Genomic DNA, 20096 nt, shown 5'->3' with positions numbered 1-20096 from the left:
TTCTTTTAAAAGAAAGGCAATTTTTTGTTGGTTTGTTTGTTTTCAAGACAGTTTCTCCCTGTAGTTTTGGAGCCTGTCCTGGTCACTCTGCAGACCAGGCTGGCCTTGAACTCAAGAGATCCGCCTGCCTCTGCCTCCTGAGTGCTGGGATTAAAGGTGTACACCACCACTGCCCAGCTAAAAAGGCAACTTTTTAAATATGGCAATTAGTCCCATTGATGTTTCATGAAAAAAATGAACTCCCATGTAGCCAGTCGTTCATCACCCCTTACTCAAGGGTTAAGCATCTTTATTTCACTAGCATCCCTCCTCCTAATTGGAGTCTAGTTTCTTAGTAGAAACAGTCGTGAAATTAAAGGGATCTTCCCAGACAGCTCTGAAGATCTATAGTTTACATCTGAAAAAGCTTATATACACTGTATGTAGCATTTCTATGTATAAGACTGTGATCATTTTCCACCTCTATTGTAAAATAGCTTAAATAAATGTTGGGAAAACAAATTGTTTAACATTTCTCATATATTTTCATTTTGAAAAACAATGTTTTACAAGGAAAGACACTAGACCACTACCTCTCAAGTTTAAGTTCCATGACCTTAATATCAATACATATGGATATGATTTAAAAAAAAAAAAACGCACACACACACAAGCTCTAGGTAGAACTGTAATAAATTCCTTTTATAAACAAAATCTTAACTGAAAAGCCACAGTAGATGGAAAGGAGAAAGGATATTACTTTGTAAAATCCAGTGAACATCTACAATAGTTTTACAGCACATTTAAGCACTCTAGGGTTTTCTATCTTTAACTGCCTTCCATTTCTTAGTTGCTCCTTACAAATTTGACAATTATGAAATCAGACTTGACCTCAAACCCAGTCTTGAGTTTCAGTGCCAGGAAAAGAAAAGTCCTAATTTTTATCTCAGTATTACAGTTTTAATTGTAAAAAATAGTTGTTTAGAACAAAATGCCCAAAAAATGAGGGGAGGAAAAACAGAAAAATAAGCAGCAATATTATATATAACAGTTATTCATTATATGGAAGGTATGTTTTGGAATGATATCTAGGATGCACTTGCTCTGTTGGGGGGGTCTCTTCAATAATTAAACTGACCTAGACCAACACTACCAAAAATAATAGTACTATGTAAGGGGCACACATTTACAATTTTGCTATTTGTAAAGGCAGTAAAGCAAAAGAAAATATTATCAAATAGTACATGCACATCCTACATAACTTCCACGGAACTACCAATGGTGTCAATGCAAGGTGCCGTTTTTCTGTAACTGTACTATACCACCTGCTAACAAGGAAAGGATGAGATTGAAAATAATGGTACTGAACTGAATTGTTTGAAGCCAGTGCCCCATATGTGGGGAAAGTGCATTTAGTTCAGCAGCAATACAGCACAGTGTGAAGATATTGTGCTTAGACACAGATACTTCAGAACAGAAAGATGTACAAGGCGAGTCAAGATATAAAACCATAGTACACTGTTAAATAACCTTGAAACATACACAGACTGCAGTCTTTAGAGAGAGACATTCATCTCATTGTACAAGGAAAGGGGAAAGTCTTTAAAGTTACCTATTGTAGTTTATGATATAATAAATACATATCTATATAGCATTGTATATACATATATAGAATGTGAGTTTATGTGTAATTTATTGGCCAAATTTCCATTAAATTTTTGTGGATCTGCAACTTACAGGAATGGAAAAGAAAAGAAAACCTTTCACCACAGATTTCTGCTCCCCCAATGTAAAAATACTTATTCTAGGAAAGGTCTCAGTACCCCACCCCAAAGATTCACTCCAGATGTTTACTTTACAGTTCATTAAAGAAATAAAAGTAATGGAAATTTTTATTTCTAAATGTATATTTTCTATTTGCCAGCTGTTTCAACAAAGTATCTTATAATAGTTAAACTAACTGATGTAAATTCTTTAACAGAGAATATAAACTCTGTATTTGACTGATTAAAACAGAGCAAATCAAAATAATCCAGTGATTCACTCTGACTGTAAACAATATATAAAATTTAAATTTCAAATTTCAAAATAAGTTAAAGAAAAAGTCTACTTTCAGGGCTTATGTTATTATAAAAATCTGACAATTTTAAGGGGAAATGTATATGAAAAGTCGCAACAAAATTTTTGGCCCACATTTTCCTAAAAGAAACACCTATCTAACTATATTACTTTATCCCTTAAATTTAATGACTTCATAATTTGTTGGAAGATTTTTAAACAAACTGGCGTATTAGATTACATAACAGAAAACCATCCATCAAATTTAGCAAAGAAAACTTACATAAGCTTTTTTTTTCTTTACAGAATTAAAAAAAATCTAAATGGCTATGATTCCTCTATTAGCAGAAACACATAATGCAGTCTTTATAAATCTGCCATAGATCAATATCCACAGATACAGATATAGATATGAAACATTAATGGCAGTCTATTTTTAAACAGTGTGTGGGACCAGCAGTTTACATCAGACCATGGCACGATATGGACCCTGCATCTTTAAAAACTGAATAATAAACGAAGGCCCTCCAGCAACAATTTGAGGTGGGAGGTGACTGAGTGGACAGTTCTCAATACTCATGATTGATAGCTTGCTGCAGAGAGCCAGCTCAAAGGGGAGGCTGTGAAGATTGGGGTTGTCATTCAAATACAGTTCTTCTAGGTTTTCCAGTGTACCTGTTCAGGAAAAGAAAAAAATTAATTACTACTCTTAAAACTCTCACCTTTTCAAACTGCACATATTGAAATTAACTGGGGAGACTTCTTAAAACCCCAATGTATAGGTCACTCTCTATACCAATGAAATCACAATGGTTTTGAAACTTAAGAGGTTTTTGGAAAAACTCCATTTTCAGACAATCTTTTGGCACAGTTGAGAGTTCACATATGGATTTTTAAACCTCTATTTTCAAAGTCAAAACGTGGACTACTTGCCAATGGCATTAGGAAAGTAATAAAACAACAGCCAGCAGGACAAATTGTTCTACATATAGGATATTTAATCTCAGAACAGTCTATATGAAATAAGTTACTGTCCTGGTTTACAATAAGACATTAGTGGCAGATAGTCTCTATCCAAAGCTACAAAGCAAGAGAAGTGGTAGAATCAATTTGTTTGTTTGTTTGTTTTTTGGTTTTTTGTTTTTCAAGACAGTGTTTCTCTGTGTAGCTTTGTGCCTTTCCTGGATCTCACTCTGTAGACCAGGCTGGCCTTGAACTCACAAAGATCCGCCTGCCTCTGCCTCCTGAGTGCTGGAATTAAAGGTGTGCGACACCACCACCTGGCCTAGAATCAAATTTTAAATTGTCTACCATTTTGAAAAACATTCTTTACTACTTTATCTTGCTTCCAGAACAGGACACTATAAAAAATAGATCATAAGTAATCCATAGAATTACTTAGGAACTACTCAACTATTATAAAACAGGATTACAACTTGCACTGTCTAAATTCAAGGTGGTCATATTAATTATATAAATAATAGATACAAATATTTGGAAAAAATTCTAAAAGTAAACCCAGGTATTGATAGCCATCAACTACTACTGTAAATCTAAATCTAAATCCTAAATCTCTATGAGGAATGTTCTTCTGGAAGCTATGAATGGTGGCTTACACTTGTAGTTCCCATACTGGTTATTATAAACAAAATCTAAGTAAAGATGACAAAAACAGTAATGTCCTCACAGCACAGACGTTGCTAATTTAATTCAAGGCCATCTATTATGTTTGGAAGAACAGAAGATAATCCTACATTGAGAGTCATAAGTAAGGTCTATTGACAGCATCAACACTCTAACCATTCTCCATAAGAGTAGTAGTTCTAAGAACTTATGAGAAAACCACTGGCATTCCATTAAAAGCCTTGAGTTTGATGTAAATGACTTTACAAACAGTGTATTTATCAAGCCTATCTGTTCAAAAGCACAAATCAATCATCAGTGTTAAGCGTCCACAGGCTCATACCAATTTCCTCAGGAAGGTGAGTTAGCAAGTTCTCTCCAAGGCCAAGGTGTGTGAGGTTGGTGAGGTGACCAATGCCTCTGGGAAGAGTGGTCAACTGGTTGTTTGTCAAGACTAATTTCTAGAAGATTAACAAAATAAAAAAAGTTACACATACATTTCCTACAAATGATGTAAACTTAAAATGATATAACTAATGAATAATGCAAACTAACAAATTAAGTTGGGTAAAACTTGCTTAGTAAATCACAAGATTTTCTTTCAAAAATTTTTATTTGTTAGGAAAATAAAAGCAGACAGTGTATTTTACGTTCACAAAGGAAAATAAGACAAAAATCTTTAGTTGGAGAATTATATCAAAATCTTAAGAAAAGCTTGTAATTTGGAATAGTTTCCAAGACCTTTAGTCATCCAATTCTAAGGCTACCAGGAAAGAGTCTCACCTGTAAATCCTTGAGGTAAATAATCTCACTGGGCAAGGACTCCACCAGGAAAGAGTCTCACCTGTAAATCCTTGAGGTAAGCAACCTCACTGGGCAAGGACTCCACCAGGAAAGAGTCTCACCTGGAAGTCCTTGAGGTAAGCAAACTCACTGGGCAAGGACTCCAGCAGGAAAGAGTCTCACCTGGAAGTCCTTGAGGTAAGCAACCTCATTGGGCAAGGACTCCACCAGGAAAGAGTCTCACCTGTAAGTCCTTGAGGTAAGCAACCTCACTGGGCAAGGACTCCACCAGGAAAGAGTCTCACCTGTAAGTCCTTGAGGTAAGCAACCTCACTGGGCAAGGACTCCACCAGGAAAGAGTCTCACCTGTAAGTCCTTGAGGTAAGCAAACGCACTGGGCAAGGACTCCACCAGGAAAGAGTCTCACCTGTAAGTCCTTGAGGTAAGCAATCTCACTGGGCAAGGACTCCAGTCTGTTCTCCTCTAGGTCTAACTCTCGTAACTTTCTAAGGTTCCCAAGGCCATGGGGAAGCTTCTTCAGAAGATTGTTCGATAATATTAGAACCTAAACGAAACGATTGAGAGCATTTCATGACTCATGAAATAACATTACACAGGATTGTTAATGCAGATTAAAGTTTATTAAGCAATACTAATTCCCCAAAATTACTATTAAGCTTAACAATTATAAAAAATTAAATATTTGATTAATATATCATTTTAAAACTAATGTGGGTACTACAAAGAGATTTTATTCAATTACTTACAAACTAATAAAAACAAGGAAATAATTTATTAACTAAATTTTAAAAGGAAAAAATTATCTGCCTTAAGACTAAAGTATTTTGACACTGAATAATTACAAGTATTAATAACCTGATTACTTATTCAAAATTCTTTTTTTTTTAGCTGAGGATCGAACCCAGGGCCTTGCACTTGCTAAGCAAGCACTCTACCACTGAACTAAATCCCCAACTCAAAATTCTTTAAAATATTCACTTAAGCAAAGTAAGCAATTGACTTTTAACTATCTATAACAATTGATAGTAACTGAAGTTACTATTTAGACACTTTTACTACACTTCAGTATACCCTAAAAACACTAAAGAGGTAAAAAGGACTGAGGAAGCTAGTCAAAGCAGTTATAATTCAGCATGGAACTAGGGAGACAATAACGGGAGCTGAGGTAGTAGAAAGAGCAGTAAATTTAAAGAGCCACATGAAGTTGTAGCTAAGTTTAAGTCTACTTGTTTGCCCCAACTTTATAAAACGCCATTGAAAAACATACAGTAAGACTAATGCAGTAACAATGGCCACCACTAAAGTTCACTAGGACCTTATATTAAACGCATTTGTTTAGTGGTTCTTTTAATCTGAGTTAAAACTATGGAGTACTATTACATCATTTCACTCTCAGGAAACTAAAGCTTTGGTAGATGAAATCTACAAATAAGGAGTGATCAAAGTGTAACTGCATTTCAATTTGTTTTATTCCAAAGTCTAATGCATTTAACCATTATATCATACTATTTTATCTTATGACAGTGGTTCTCAACCTGTGGATTGCAACCTCTCTTGGGGTCACATATCAGATATTTACATTATGATCCATAACAGCAGCAAAATTACAGTTACTAAGTAACAACAAAAGTAATTTTATGGTTGGGGGTCACCACAACATGAGGAACTATATTAAAGGGTCGCAGCATTAGGAAGGTTGAGAACTGCTGCTTTATGATATAATACAACTTTAAAAAGTTTAAAAAAAAATCTTAAAAACAGTGTATTTATTATCTTACTAAGCTGTTTGTTAAAGACGAAAATTTCACTAATCAAAAACAGTAACAGTCATCCTTGACTAAAGATGGATCTTTAATTATGGGAAAAAGATTTTGAAAAAAAATAAAATAAAATCAAGAGGGTGAAAAGCAGTACTCCAGACACTGGGACTATACACAGAACCACAAATATGGACAACACATTACCAACACAGGGGGTGATACAATTAGGCCAAAGCCATATAATAAAAGGTTCTGAGTGTCAAACTGAAGAATCCATAATTATTTTGGCAAGCAATACCATGTTTTCTAAAAGGAATTAAGGAAAAATGTTTGAAAGGTGCTAAGTTTTACATACGTTTCTCCTCCAAGAGTCTGCATTTAAGTCTCTCCGCCTCTGCTAGGCAGAAGTGGTTCAGAGGTGTCAGCACCTCCCTCCCCTCACTAGGGTGTTCTGCATCTACTGGAGTCCTGTTGTGACCACTTCTAATTACACTATATTCACTCACCTCAAGAGAAACAAGACCAGACACATCCTCCGGGATCTTTGTAAGTTGATTTGTGGCTAAATTCAATTCTACCATACTGGTCCAAGTTCCAAAATCCAAAGGAAGTGATGTCAACTGATTGTCCTGGCAGAGATAAGAAGCACCCAGGTAGAACCACAGAAACAAAGTCACCATTTATACTTCCCTCAGCAGCAAAATTCTTAAACAGAAAATTTTATTCTCATATTTATCATCTAAATAGAAAAAGAAAACAAGAGTCAAACTTACCAATAAAACCTCTGAACTTCCAACATTATAATTAATTAGGATTTTATTTTGAGGTTAAACTAGAAGACTTTCTTCTTATGTAGGTTTTGTAATGAAATTTAAAAAAATAATAATATACAGAGAAATCACTTAAACTTTCAAAGATCCTAGTGACAAATGGGTTTTCTCTACCTCATAATAATGTACAGAAATCACTGAGTAAACTAAGAATGTTCAAATTAAGATATGGATAGGAGCCAGGTTGTGGTGGCACACATCTTTAATCCCAGCACACAAGAGGCAGAGGCAGGTGGATCTCTGTGAGTTCAAGGCCAGCCTGGTCTAGAGTGAGTTCCAGAAAAGGCGCAAAGCTACACAGAGACACCCTGTCTTGGGGGAAAAAAGATATGGATAGGAAGCTGGAAAAAGAGCTCAGTGGGTAAAGGCATTTGCCACCAGCCTGACCAGCAGGACATATATGGTGGAAGGAGAGAACTGACTATCAAAAATTATCTTTTGACCTCCTCCACAAGCCATGTTGCTCAAGCATACAAACACAAATAAATAAATGTAGTTTTAAAAATTACAAAAAAGTACCAGTGCATATATAAGGAAAAAAATGTCAAACCTCGCTTTTTTTTTTCCAAGAAAAAGTTTTGTTAATCTTTTATCACATTTGAAGAAATGTTAAAACAATGTTCTATAGTTTCACATTTATTTTACTGAAACCTCAGGCAAACCTGACTAGGCAAATATACTCTAACAATATCAGAGCCATTAAAATGTTATGTTCAAATGCAAAAACGAGCAAACACCTGCTTCACCGTAGTCTAACCCTGTTAGAAACTGAGACATTACTTATAACTTACACTGGGGACTGAACCCAGGGCCTTGTGCATGCTATGCAGGAAGTCTGCCACTAAGCTAAGCCACCAGCACTGCTACACAATGAATACTCATCAGGAAGGCTATTACCACTGCATCAATTGTCATATGAACAGACTAAGAAATCTCACACAGATTTTAAGATTATCTTGAATTAGCATTTTTTACTTATATACATCAAAGAGTTATCATGACAAAGTATAGGAACAAACTGTTGCAGATTTAGATTACTAAAGGCCACAGTTATGGTGCACAGTTTAAAGAAAGCCAAAATTATGTCGTATAGTATGATAGAACATTCTATCTGGAATCAAAGAAACCCAGGTTTCCTGGATTCCTACCCAGCTACAGACAGGATTAGGTATGTGACCTTTCCATTATCATCTCTGGACCTAAAATCTATCCATTACAAATTAAATCACAGCACTTATAATTTTTTCCTTCCACAGTAAACTTATAAATTCACTTTATAAATGTGAAAGTTGCTCACTGAAGGGCTATGGAAAGGCAAAGAACCTGAGGGTTACTCATCAATCACTCCGACAGTCAAAGAGAAACACAGTCTTAAAAAGCACTGCTAAATGAATTACATAACACCCAAGAATTTAATATAATAACTAGCACATTTAAAACAGCTTAAACCTGTATATATAGAGAGTTTCACATACTTTATCTTCTATTTAATAAACTGAGAATACTGAAATAGATATTTAACACTGTCTTAGTCTAGTGCAACAATTTTGGTGGTTCTATATTATTTCATTAGATATATTATTTTAAAAAATTGAACCATTCTGGTATAAGTTGGCATTTATGAAGTAGATGGTTAGGCAATATATGTCCTTACAGTTATACTTCTACAGACACCCATGATTATTTCTTGAGAACAAACTGCTGAGGGCATGCTCAGTTTGAAGACATCTGTTATTTAATAAGAATGGTCCTAAAGCATGCTTGTTAACAGTTTAGATTTCATCAACAAGGCATCACCTACTCTCCACACTAATAGAGAAAATACGAATGAGAATCACAGCATGAATGCATGCATTCTCTCATTCTCTCATTCTCTCTCTCTCTCTCTCACACACACACACACACACACACACACACACACACACACACACACACAGACAGAGAGACGGGCTTACCTTCATATTCAGCTTACTTAACACTTTAGCTCTGGAGAAAATTCCAAATGGGATTTTGTTGATTCGATTGTGTTCCATGTTGAGGGAATAAATGGTGGAAAACTGAGACGGACCTCCCACTGGATATAACTGGAAACAATTTCTAGCTAAGGTCAAGCTATTCAATTTTACAAGACTGGATAAAAGACTCTGTAAAAACAAAATAAGTATAAGATTCAGAAATGAAGTAATATTTACTTTAAACAAAGCAACAGCCTTATAGAGAATAATGGCAGGCTGGTTCTGTGACCACATTCAGGGACAATCACTACATAGACCTAGAATTTACAGCAAGCCTATAGTCAACATCAAATTAAATGGTGAGAAACTCAAAGTAATTCCACTAAATAGAGAACAAGACAAGGTTGTCCACTCTCCCCATACCTATTTAATACAGTATTTGAAGTCTTAGCTACAGCATTAAGACAAGTGAAGAAGATTAACAGGATACAAATAAGAAAAGAAGAAGTCAAGCTATCTGTATTTGCATATGATACAATACTATCCTTCCTACATTAATGACCCTAAAAATTCCACTAGGCAATTCCTACAGCTGATAAACATTTCCAGCAGAGTGTCAGGATACAAGATTAACTTAAAAAAAAAAAAAAAAATCAGTAGCTCTCTTACATACAAATGACAAACAGACTGAGAAAAAAAATCAAGGAGACATCCCCCTTCACAATAGCCACAAATAATACAAACAATAAAAGAACTGCTGCAGGTCTCACCATTCCTAATTTCAAGTTGTACTACAGAGTTAGGGAAAATAAAAACAAAAACAAATAACAACAAAATTGCATGGTATTGGCATAAAAACTGACATGTTGATCAATGGGATTGAATTGAAGACCCAGACATAAATACACACACCTATAGATACCTGATTCTTTTATGGACACGCTGGGCAAAAAAAAAAAAACAAAAAACAAAAAACATCTTCAACAAATGGTGTTAGTCAAACTGGATGTCTACATGTAGAAGAATGAAAATAGATCCATATTTATCACCCTGTACAAAACTCAAGTCCAAGGGGATCAAAGACCACAACATAAAACGAGATACACTGAATCTGATAGAAGAGAAAGTGGAAAATAACCTTAAACTCATTGCCACAGGAGACTTTCTGAACAAAATGCCAATAGCACAGGCATTAAGATAAAAAATAATAATAAATGGGACCTCTTAAACTGAAAAGCTTCAAAGGTCACCATCAACTGAATGAAGCATCAGCCTAAAGAATGGGAAAAGATTTTTACCAACTCCATCCAACAGAAGTCTAATATCCAAAATAAATAAAGAAATCAAGAAACTATAGACATCAAAAAACTAAATAATCCAATTTAAAAATGGTACAAATAAAAACAGAGAATTCTCCATAGAGGAAACTCAAGTGGCTAAGAACACTTAAAAATGTTCAACATCCTTAATCATCAGGGAAATGCCAATCAAAACTACTTTGAGATTCTTATACTTGTCAAAATGGCTAAAATCAGTAAGACAGCTCAATGCTGCGACAAGGAGGAATAAAGGTCAACACTCACCCACTGCCGGTGAGACTGCAAACTTATACAGCCACTATGGAAATCAATATGGTGGTTCCTCAAGATCCAGCTACACCACTCTTGGGCATATACCCAAAGGATGCTCTATCCCACCACAAGGATACCTGCTCAACTATGTGCAGCTTTATTCATAACAGCCAGAAAGTGGAAACAACCTAGATGTCCCTCAACCAAAGAATGAATAAAAAAAATGTGGAACAGTTACACAATTACTCAGTTGTTTAAAAAAAAAAAAAAAGTGACATCATAAAATTTGCAGGCAAAGGATGGAACTAGGGGGGAAAAAAATCAACCTGAATGAGGTAACCCAGACTCAGAAAGATAAATATGGTATGTATTCACTTGTAACCAATCTGCAATCCATAGACCCAGAGAGGTTAGGTATAGAGGAAGGGACTAGGGAGACAAATGGACCTCGCCGGGAGGGAGCAAGAGAACAGACTTCAATGGATGGACTGGGGTGGGTGTGGGGGACTTGAATAGGAGGGTGAGGTGGGGAGGGGAAGGGGAGACAGGGTAAAGGAAGAAAATGTGGGGGGAGACAGTTAAAATTGAGGGGCATTTGAGGAATGTTATGAAAACCTAGTGCAGTGGAAATTCCCTAAATTATATGAAGGCAATCTTAACAAGGTCCCCTAATAATGGGGAAACGGAATACCAACTGGCCATCTCATCACCAAATGAGTCTTCTAGTACTGTGACTAGGCTGCATTCACTTGAGTTGTTGGCCAAGGGGGTCCCACAGAAATCCCCAATCAACCCAGACTGGTGCTGAGACAATGGGATGCTCTCTGCAAACTGACTGTGGGGTCCCATTGCTGAAGACAATACCTACACAACTCATTGAACACAAAGTCAAGATGGTACCTACATGGAGCCTTCACCCCTACATTCTAGTGTCTTTGGTGCAGGAAGGCATTCTGGAGCCTGCCAAAAGAGAAACGTAAACGCAAACCCAACCACAAAATCTTTGACCTACAATTTGTCCCACCTGCAAGATTTGTTAGGGCAATGGTGGCAAAGAACTTAGGGGAGTAGCCAAGCAATGTCTGATTTGACCTGAGGCCCACTTAATGAAACAGAACCCACATCCAACATTGCTTGGGTAACCAAGAACCAGACACTGAATAGCCCAAAGCTCTAGGGTAAAACCAAACATTACTGGTCTTAAAAAAAAAAAAAAAAAAAAAAAAAAAAGGTACCATTAAAATGACTTCTAATGATATTCTGCTATACTCATAGATACCTTACTTAGTCCCTCCGGCAGATGGGAACAGATGCAGAAACTCACAGCCAGGCATTAACATTAGACAACTCTAAATGGAATGACTCTATCAAATACCTCCTGGAGCTCATGGAACACAATGGAAGAGGAGACAGATAGAATGTAAAAGCCAGAGGGAACGGAGAATACCAAGAGAACAAGGCCCTCTAAATCAACTAAGCAAGGCTCATATGAACTCACAGAAACTGAAGAAGCAAACACGGGGCCTACACAGGTCTGCACCAGGTCTTCTGCATATATATTATAGCTTTCAGCTTAGAATTTTTATGGGACTCCTGAGTGTATGAATAAGTGGGTCTCTGATTCTTGTGCCTACTCTTGGGGTTCTTTTCCTTCTTGTGGGTTGCCTTGCCTAGCCTCACTATGATGGTTTTTGTTTTACCTTGTATTTTATTTTGTCATGAAAAAAAATTTTTTGTTGCCTCACCTGACAGAAATTATGGAGTCACTGTATCAGATTTCTAGATTTCATAAGAAATAGGAACAACCTCCCAATTTTTACTATTTGGTCTCCATTTATTGGAAACACTCTGGAGTAAAGAAAGCACATCTGTGGATGTGAAGTGCCTTTGGGTAGCCAGTTTGCAACCTCTATGGACTCTATATTTCAGTATGAGAAAGATATGGTCTGAGTCCACTGTGTGATCAATCCTACAGAGGTCTTACTAGCACATCTATCCCTAAGTTAGTATCAACACCTGTGCTGGGTAAGATGTTCAACAATTTAATGTTTCCTTTAGGAATATTAAATTTAATAGATGATTATACTTCCTGATATTGATGTTTTCCCCTATGGTAAAATCTGAGGGCAGAAAAGCATCAAACAAGAGTTCACTAAGTATATAACTTTATTGATCCCTCTTTTAGCTTCCCACTGTGTAAGGGAAGTGCCAAACATGCAGACATAAAAGAATCTCTGGAGATAATACTAAACCCTATTTTAAAAAAAGCACACTGATTAAGAAAAAAATAGAAATCATATGTAACTGTATTATCATTTGTAGTAAATTATACAGAGGATGCTCTATCAAAGTCTGGGTCAAAGGATATCAAATCAGCATCCTGTGAGTCTGTTCATGGGATCTGGGCCACTCCCACAGAACCACAATATTCATTATGAGACTCACTAGAGATTGGTATGTTCACTAACACATAAGAAGCTCTGCTACTGGCTAAGATAATTTTGACTCCTAGCTTTACCTGAGATCCTGGGAAGGTGCATCAAGAAGGGAGCTTGGTGAGGCCTCCATTTTTTATGTCAACTGTGAAATGCTACAGGCTGTGGATTCTAACCTGACATCCGCTTTAACAGTTCTTGTCAACTCCAGGAAATTAATGTCTGTTCCCAAATACAAAGGTTATACTGAAGTATAAATGAAACCACAAATGTACAGCTCTTAGCTTCAAACTTTGGGCACATGTGCCTAGTGTTGTTCAAATATTTTCTTTACGTGCGCATGTCTACATTAATACTAGTCCAGTCTCAGATGTCTTCAAATAGAAAAATGCATTCATTTTTACCAGCTCTGATTGCAGGAATGAGCCTCTCCTACAAACTGCAGTCATGATTCATCATCTCTAATTCAGCTTGAAAGTCTATTCAGTGGCATCTAATGGATCTTACTGTTTTCCTTACTGAGTCTGTTACAAACAGAATCACGCATTTGCACTGGAAATATGCTATTTCCAAAGCACATAGATTTTTTAAGTAAGACTTAATGATTTTCCATGTTTGGACAAAGCTAATCAAAGGCTTCTCCAGGGTCTCTACTTGAAAATAGGCATATGAATACATAGCCATACAGCCTTTCAAATTCAAACCAGAGAGAGCTGTCCTTTTTATAATGCTCTTATCACAAGTAAAAAGAAGGTTTACACTCCCATGCCCAAGGCATGGAAAAATCTTTGTGGGGTCCCTTGTGCCTGTTTAAAAACTAAAGAGAAAAAAGGTCAAAGGCTGATTAGAAATTGCAAAAAAGGATTAATAGCTGGAACAAAGAGGCTTTTGTGATAGCATTGTTTTTGTTTTTATAATATCATAGTAATATAGATGCCAATAAATTGATATTTCAGTTACACAACATTAAACATGAAAATAACCACCTATGGAAATGTCCCTATCTTAACAACCCAATAATTATATTTTTCAAACGTTTCAAACTTTTCAAAGTGTTTATAGGGACCCCGTCTTTATCTAAGAATATGGACACAAACCATACCCAAAAGGAAACTCCTCAAGAATTTAGCTGGGCACAGTGGCACACATGCAATCTCAGCACTCGAGAATCCTGCTGAGGCAAGGGGACCATGTATGGGACCAGCATGAGCTACATAGCAAATACTAGGTAAAAAGGCTACACAACAAGATCTTGTCTCTAAAAGAAAAAAAGCCACCACCAAGGGAAAAAAAGGGGGGGGGACCTAATTAATGTGCTAATTGATCTATTATGGGTGAGTCATTAGAAAAGCAGATAGCATTAAATGGTATAATCTCACCCATCTTGATTAATCTGAATTATCACTATCACAGGACAAAAATCCAGACAGTCTGGTTCTTGGAGCTGGATCTCCTACCTTGGACTTCTTTATCTCAGGTTAATGATACACTTCTGCTAAGGGAAAGGTACTGTCATAGTAATCTCAGGGGCCTAGCCTAGCAACTGCAACCATGGGAAACATCTTTATACTCTCCAAGATGTTTCCTGAAAATACACACAACCAAATTACAACAAACCAAATTAAGAGACGTGACTCTATGTTTTGTTCCCCTAGCAAACACATTAAATGAGTTAAGTCTTTTTACAAATTGATATAGTTGCATTTACCCAAATACTTCTTCAAGCTTGAACTTGAAACAGAAAAAAACAAACAGACACAGACACACACACAAACACACACACACTCAGATATCACTTCGAAAAGACTTTGTAAACATCAATGGGTAAGCCTACAGTTCCTTCATTTATTACTATGCTTGAATAAATAATATATAATATATAATAAAAAAAATAATAAATAATACTATGTTTGAATAAAATAAGCAAACACATTGCTAAGGATGCAGAACTTGTGACATACTGTTTCAATACAGGAAAGGGAAGAATTTAACTGCACATCACACTGAAACCTATTATCGACAAAAGAGGCGATGGCTCCAGAGTGCAATGGTTAGGAAGAGCTGTCTCTTCTACTGAGACCAGAAGGAAGCAAGAGTAGGCAGTTGGGGGGAAGGAGGACTGACTTCCTACTAGACCAATTTTTTTTTCCTAATAGAATCAACATAGTTCAAGTTAAAAATAAGGTGTTAAGGGTTGGGGATTTAGCTCAGTGGTAGAGCGCTTGCTAAGCAAGCGCAAGGCCCTGGGTTCGATCCTCAGCTAAAAAAAAAAAAAAAAAAATTAAGGTGTTAAAATACCCAATTTGTTGGCTGTTATACATTAAATAGGCTTTGACATTACTGCATCAATGGGGTAATAACTTGGGTCACAAGAGAGGTATAGTATAGGCAGTATTATTCTTGACAAGAAATCACACTATACAGATAATTCTTCCAATTATCAGACATGTCTATTCCAGCTGACCAGAGCAGTCCAGTTCTAAATCAAGTCACACAGCTACTTCTTAGAGGTCTTACTCCAGCTTTTCAGCAGTGAAGAAACTACAGCTAGATCCTCACTCTGGGTTTCCCCTTCTTCTCCACATAAGCAACAGCATGCTCCTATACACAACCTTTCTTTTTCAGAATTTACCTTAGTGGTGGTATGTGATAGCATATTCATTGTTTAAACAGTTCCAATCACCAAATTATGAATCCAGCTGTAAGACTGACTAGATTTCCCTCCATTTTTTTGCAGACTAGTTTCAATTACATTTTGTTTCCTCTAATCTACTTCTTACCTCTGGTAGAGTAGAAATGTTATTGTTCTCTAAATTTAACTCCTCAAGTGCACTGCATTTTGCTAATGATCTGGGTATTGCTGACAATCTATTGTATCTCAGGCCAAGACGATTTAAACTGGACAGGTTTCCTGTAAATACAAGAAAAAGGAATTTATCATTCAGAAAATATGATGAGCCTTACACTGTCATAAGCTACCCACTAGATAGTCATTAATTAGCCTGAAGTTCTATTACAACAGATCTTTAAACCTAGGGGTTGGTATTTGAGAAATAACAAAATAGACAGCTTTAAGTGAATTTCTAAATGAACTATTAGATAAAGTACTGGCATCATTTAACAAGTTAATCTTTAGATTTAACTTATAACACGTGGTTCTGAGCATCTTACACAAATGATATCTAAGCATATCCAACCCAAACACACACTAGCTATTACTGAGCAAATAAATATCATTCCACAGATATTTCCTAGTTTCACTGTCAAGACAACACAGGAAGCTATATATATAAGCTCCCTGGTTGAATATGGTTTCTGCTATCACAAAAGATTCAAGTAAAACTTCCTAAACAATACATATAAGTTTGTTTTGATATTTAAAAGGACAACAATTAAGTTGGGTATATTCCTTTGTCATGACTGATTCATTTCTAACTACAAATCATGACTGCTGCTCTGACATTTCTGGATGGGTCATGTTAAAATGCCAAATGTTGCCTTTATTTCTACATTAAATAGTTTCCCTAATGGTAGAAATTATAGAAATGGATGACTGTGCCATGTGTTATTTTCTGATCACCATATGACCCGATCTTCAAAATACAACATTGCTATGATAATGAACACAGCTAGCATTGTGCACATTAAGCATTGACACTGTTGGAGAATGGTTGCTATGCCCTCAATCCTCACCTAGTCTCTCTTCAGCAAACCAGCAACAGAGGTTATCTAAATTACTACTTGCTAGATTTATCCTTTACAATGTCATAATAGTCATATTTTAACAATATAAATTCAATCAACTGTCACATAGAAACCCTGCCAAGTATCTCTGCCTTCCCACTAGACTAGAGCTATTCTACAGGTCCATCACTTACAATTGTCTTCTACAATCCTGTTGGGATGTTGCACCACAAAGAATTTACAGTTCTGGTTAAGCAAGATTCCAAAAGGTGTAATATAGAATATAAAAGCAACAATAAAACTATCACTTAGCAAAAATAAGTTGAGCTTGCCTTAAAGTCATCTCTAAATTAACTCAAGGTGCTTCACTGGTATCTTTCTGATGGCACTCTGATAAGATGTGCCCACTTTAAAGGTGGATGGAGGGACAACACAAAACGATAAACAAAACAGGATTGACTACTTCTCAAAGCACCAGAGAATTGAGAGATCAGAAATAGGGTAAGAATCATTCTTTACTATTGTTACTACTGCACTATGACTAAATATGAATATGAAGGTTGTATACATACTGGCAAAAATGGGGACATCTACATGTACAACAAGAGGAGAATAAAAAATTAGAGATAGCTGAATACAATAGGAAAATCAAAGTATTTTATATTATTTATAACGTGTGCAGAGTACACAGATACCAACTAGAAATATGAAAATGTACCCTGAAGGCTCAGAAATGCTATGGGGTGTGTGTGTGTGTGTGTGTGTGTGTGTGTGTGTGTGTGTTATTTTGTTTTGTTTGTTTTGGTTTCTGCATGTAATTTAACTGGGTAATCAGACAGCAACATTTACAAGCTAAACCTCTAGATTAGTAAGTAAGTCTTAAAGAATTATTCATCAAAGACAATTCTTGAGTCTGGGATTATTAGTTCAAATAGTTAAAAGCTATATATACTTTGTGGGTTTTTTCCTTTTATTTCATTGTGTACATGGGTACACATGTGAGTGGGTTCACAGGCTTGCCTGTACTTGTCTGTGTAGGCCAGAGGTTGATGCTCCATGTCTTCCTCAAACACTCCCCACCTTTGTTTTTGTTTTTGTTTTTAAAGATAGTTTCTTACTGCACTTGGATTCGGCTGACTGAGCTGTACTGGCTGGCCAGCAAGCCCTGGGGATCCTTCCCAGATTACAGGTACACATTGCTACATGGAAGGAGACCTGTGTCCTCAGGGAGACTCCAGTCCTCATGCTTTCACAGCAAGTACGTTATCAACTGAGCCAAATCCTCAGCCTGCCTTGTAACCTCTTAGTGAGCAAAGGTATGAGAACAGATGGCTAATCTTTATGCTCACGGCTAAAATGTTCTCTTTTCACATGAAGACTATTTAACTACAACCTTTGATCTTAGAACAAACCAGTTTTAAAATGTTTCTGATGCAATTTACCAAAAGTACGTAACCCCACAGGACTATTAGACTCAGAGTTGAGATTAAATGTGTCCATATTTGTAAGTCTACCTAAGTTATTATATCTTATGTTTCAATCTGTTTTCAAGTATGCAATATGCATAATGAAACATTTCAGATTAACTATTATGGCTATTTTACTTAGTTGAGTCTTGAGTCTTGTAAGTCAATCTGTTTTCCACCTAGATATGTGGTACCCTAAAGGTGAGGCTAAGGGTGGGAAAAACCCATAGACAGTACACATTTGAATCTTTAACACAGTAAAAACATCAAAAAATACTATTCTCAAAGGTAGTTTCTTGATACCTAAAACTCAACTTTATATTCTGAGATAACCCAGCTCTGACAGGCTCCTTGATGTATCTGTTATACCTAATACTATGCCAATACTTCTGGAATCAATAGGGGTCACACCAATTATAAAGGCTTATTTCTATTTCTGTATCCCTTTCAATATCCTCATAAATTCTATTGCCAAAACACTAATGCAGAGCTAGGCAAAGAACATCGCCAGCTGAACACCGCTGGGAGTTTATCACCACAGAGCAGACACTGAGAAGCGCTAAAGTGGGTCTAAACTCTGGAAACTGTTATAGAGAGAAAACACAGATTTCATTCACTGAAAATATTTCCTGATACCAGTGTTATCTTGTCCAAGTTGCTCAGATTCTATATCCTTAAAATATTCCTCTCCTCTGTCTCTTTGCTAGTTTCTCCCTCATTACCTCAAAACAAAGTTACAAAATTATGTAACTAGCTTTGAAGATGAACCTTTAATACTTAATCCTATACCATAATAGTTTAGATAAATCTACTTTTCTTTTTATGTATCTGAGAAAAAAGCTAAACAACCACTTCTTTTCCTATCAATGTATTTCCATTACTTGAATAGTTTTTAAGGCTCCTGGCTCCCATCTACTGACCCAGATGCTGCTATATAAAATAATAATATCAGACATCTATTCTCTCCAGAAGTCTCCACCAATGACTATTATGCTCAGAGTATGACAGCAGCTGAGAGGTCTGAACAAAATGCTTTGAATATTTACAGAAGAGTAGGGCAACGCCTAGCAGTAAATCCAAAACGACCTTATAAACCAGGTGAGAGTCATTACTACAAAGAACATCTCTGCCTGGTACAACAGAAGGAAATGAACAGAGAAGACAAATGTAAAATGGAGGGATGGGAAGAGTGAGCCAGCTCAGCAGGTGGAGGTGTCTGAGGTGCCCGGGGACCTGAGCTTAATCCTTTGGAGGGATGTCACAATGATAGAAGAAAACAGACTCCTTCAAGTTGTCCTCTGACTGACCCCTCTTCTGCACGCACCCATACATGACCATGCAAATGCGCACACACAAAATGAATGAATGAATGAATGAATGAATACAAGCAAATTTATAGTTAAAAAATGAAATGTAGAGGTAAGATGTTTGGGTATTATACAATGTGACATTCATTTTCATTATCAACTAAAGATATGAATTCAAAGGTCAAGAAATATATCCTGGCTTGAGGCTTTAGACAGTCATTCTGAGACATTTGATAAAAATAGCTAAGATTGTCTAGGCAACAGAGAAGGGCTGGCCCAGGAGGTGTGGGTACCGGTGAGCACACCCCTTAGGGTGTCCCTCGCTGCATAGGGTGAGCTAGCCAGGGTAATGCTGGAGACCTCACCCTGGTGGTGAAGATAAGGAAGAGCTAGCAGGCTCATCAACCCAGCTACCACCCAGGCCCAGAACCAGAGCTAGGAGGTGGCCCACTCCAACACCCACCCCATCTATGAACTGCTGGAGCATGTGAAGGGGCCAGTCCTGCAGATCCAAAGCTGCAGGATCTCCATGACACAGGGCAACAATAGGATATCCAAGAGGAGTCCCAGTGAGGGCCCAGTAGTGACAGTGTAGCAGATGCCAAAGGCCTGGAGCCAGACCAA

The 20096-nt window shown here is 36.7% G+C and overlaps 1 protein-coding gene across 3 annotated transcripts in view; it reads right to left on the bottom strand.

The window, feature by feature from the left end:
• Positions 1 to 257: 257 nt before the first annotated feature.
• Shoc2 (SHOC2 leucine rich repeat scaffold protein) overlaps positions 258 to 20096 on the bottom strand; it is a 91843-nt gene continuing 72004 nt past the window's right edge. For all 3 annotated transcript variants that reach the window (XM_036172579.1, XM_036172585.1, XM_036172570.1), the window contains 6 exons: positions 15796 to 15926; positions 9010 to 9198; positions 6731 to 6853; positions 4871 to 5008; positions 4004 to 4121; positions 258 to 2712 (listed from right to left, as the gene is read on the bottom strand). In XM_036172579.1, the coding sequence (XP_036028472.1) occupies positions 2504 to 2712; positions 4004 to 4121; positions 4871 to 5008; positions 6731 to 6853; positions 9010 to 9198; positions 15796 to 15926 (908 nt within the window). In that variant the 3' untranslated portion in view covers positions 258 to 2503. The remainder of the gene's footprint in view (positions 2713 to 4003; positions 4122 to 4870; positions 5009 to 6730; positions 6854 to 9009; positions 9199 to 15795; positions 15927 to 20096) is intronic.

This window comes from Onychomys torridus, chromosome 1 (genome assembly GCF_903995425.1).
Source record: "Onychomys torridus chromosome 1, mOncTor1.1, whole genome shotgun sequence".
Classification (NCBI taxonomy): Eukaryota; Metazoa; Chordata; class Mammalia; order Rodentia; family Cricetidae; genus Onychomys; species Onychomys torridus.
The sequence above is the reverse complement of the archived record's forward strand: the minus strand, read 5'-3'. Positions and strand labels throughout refer to the sequence as shown.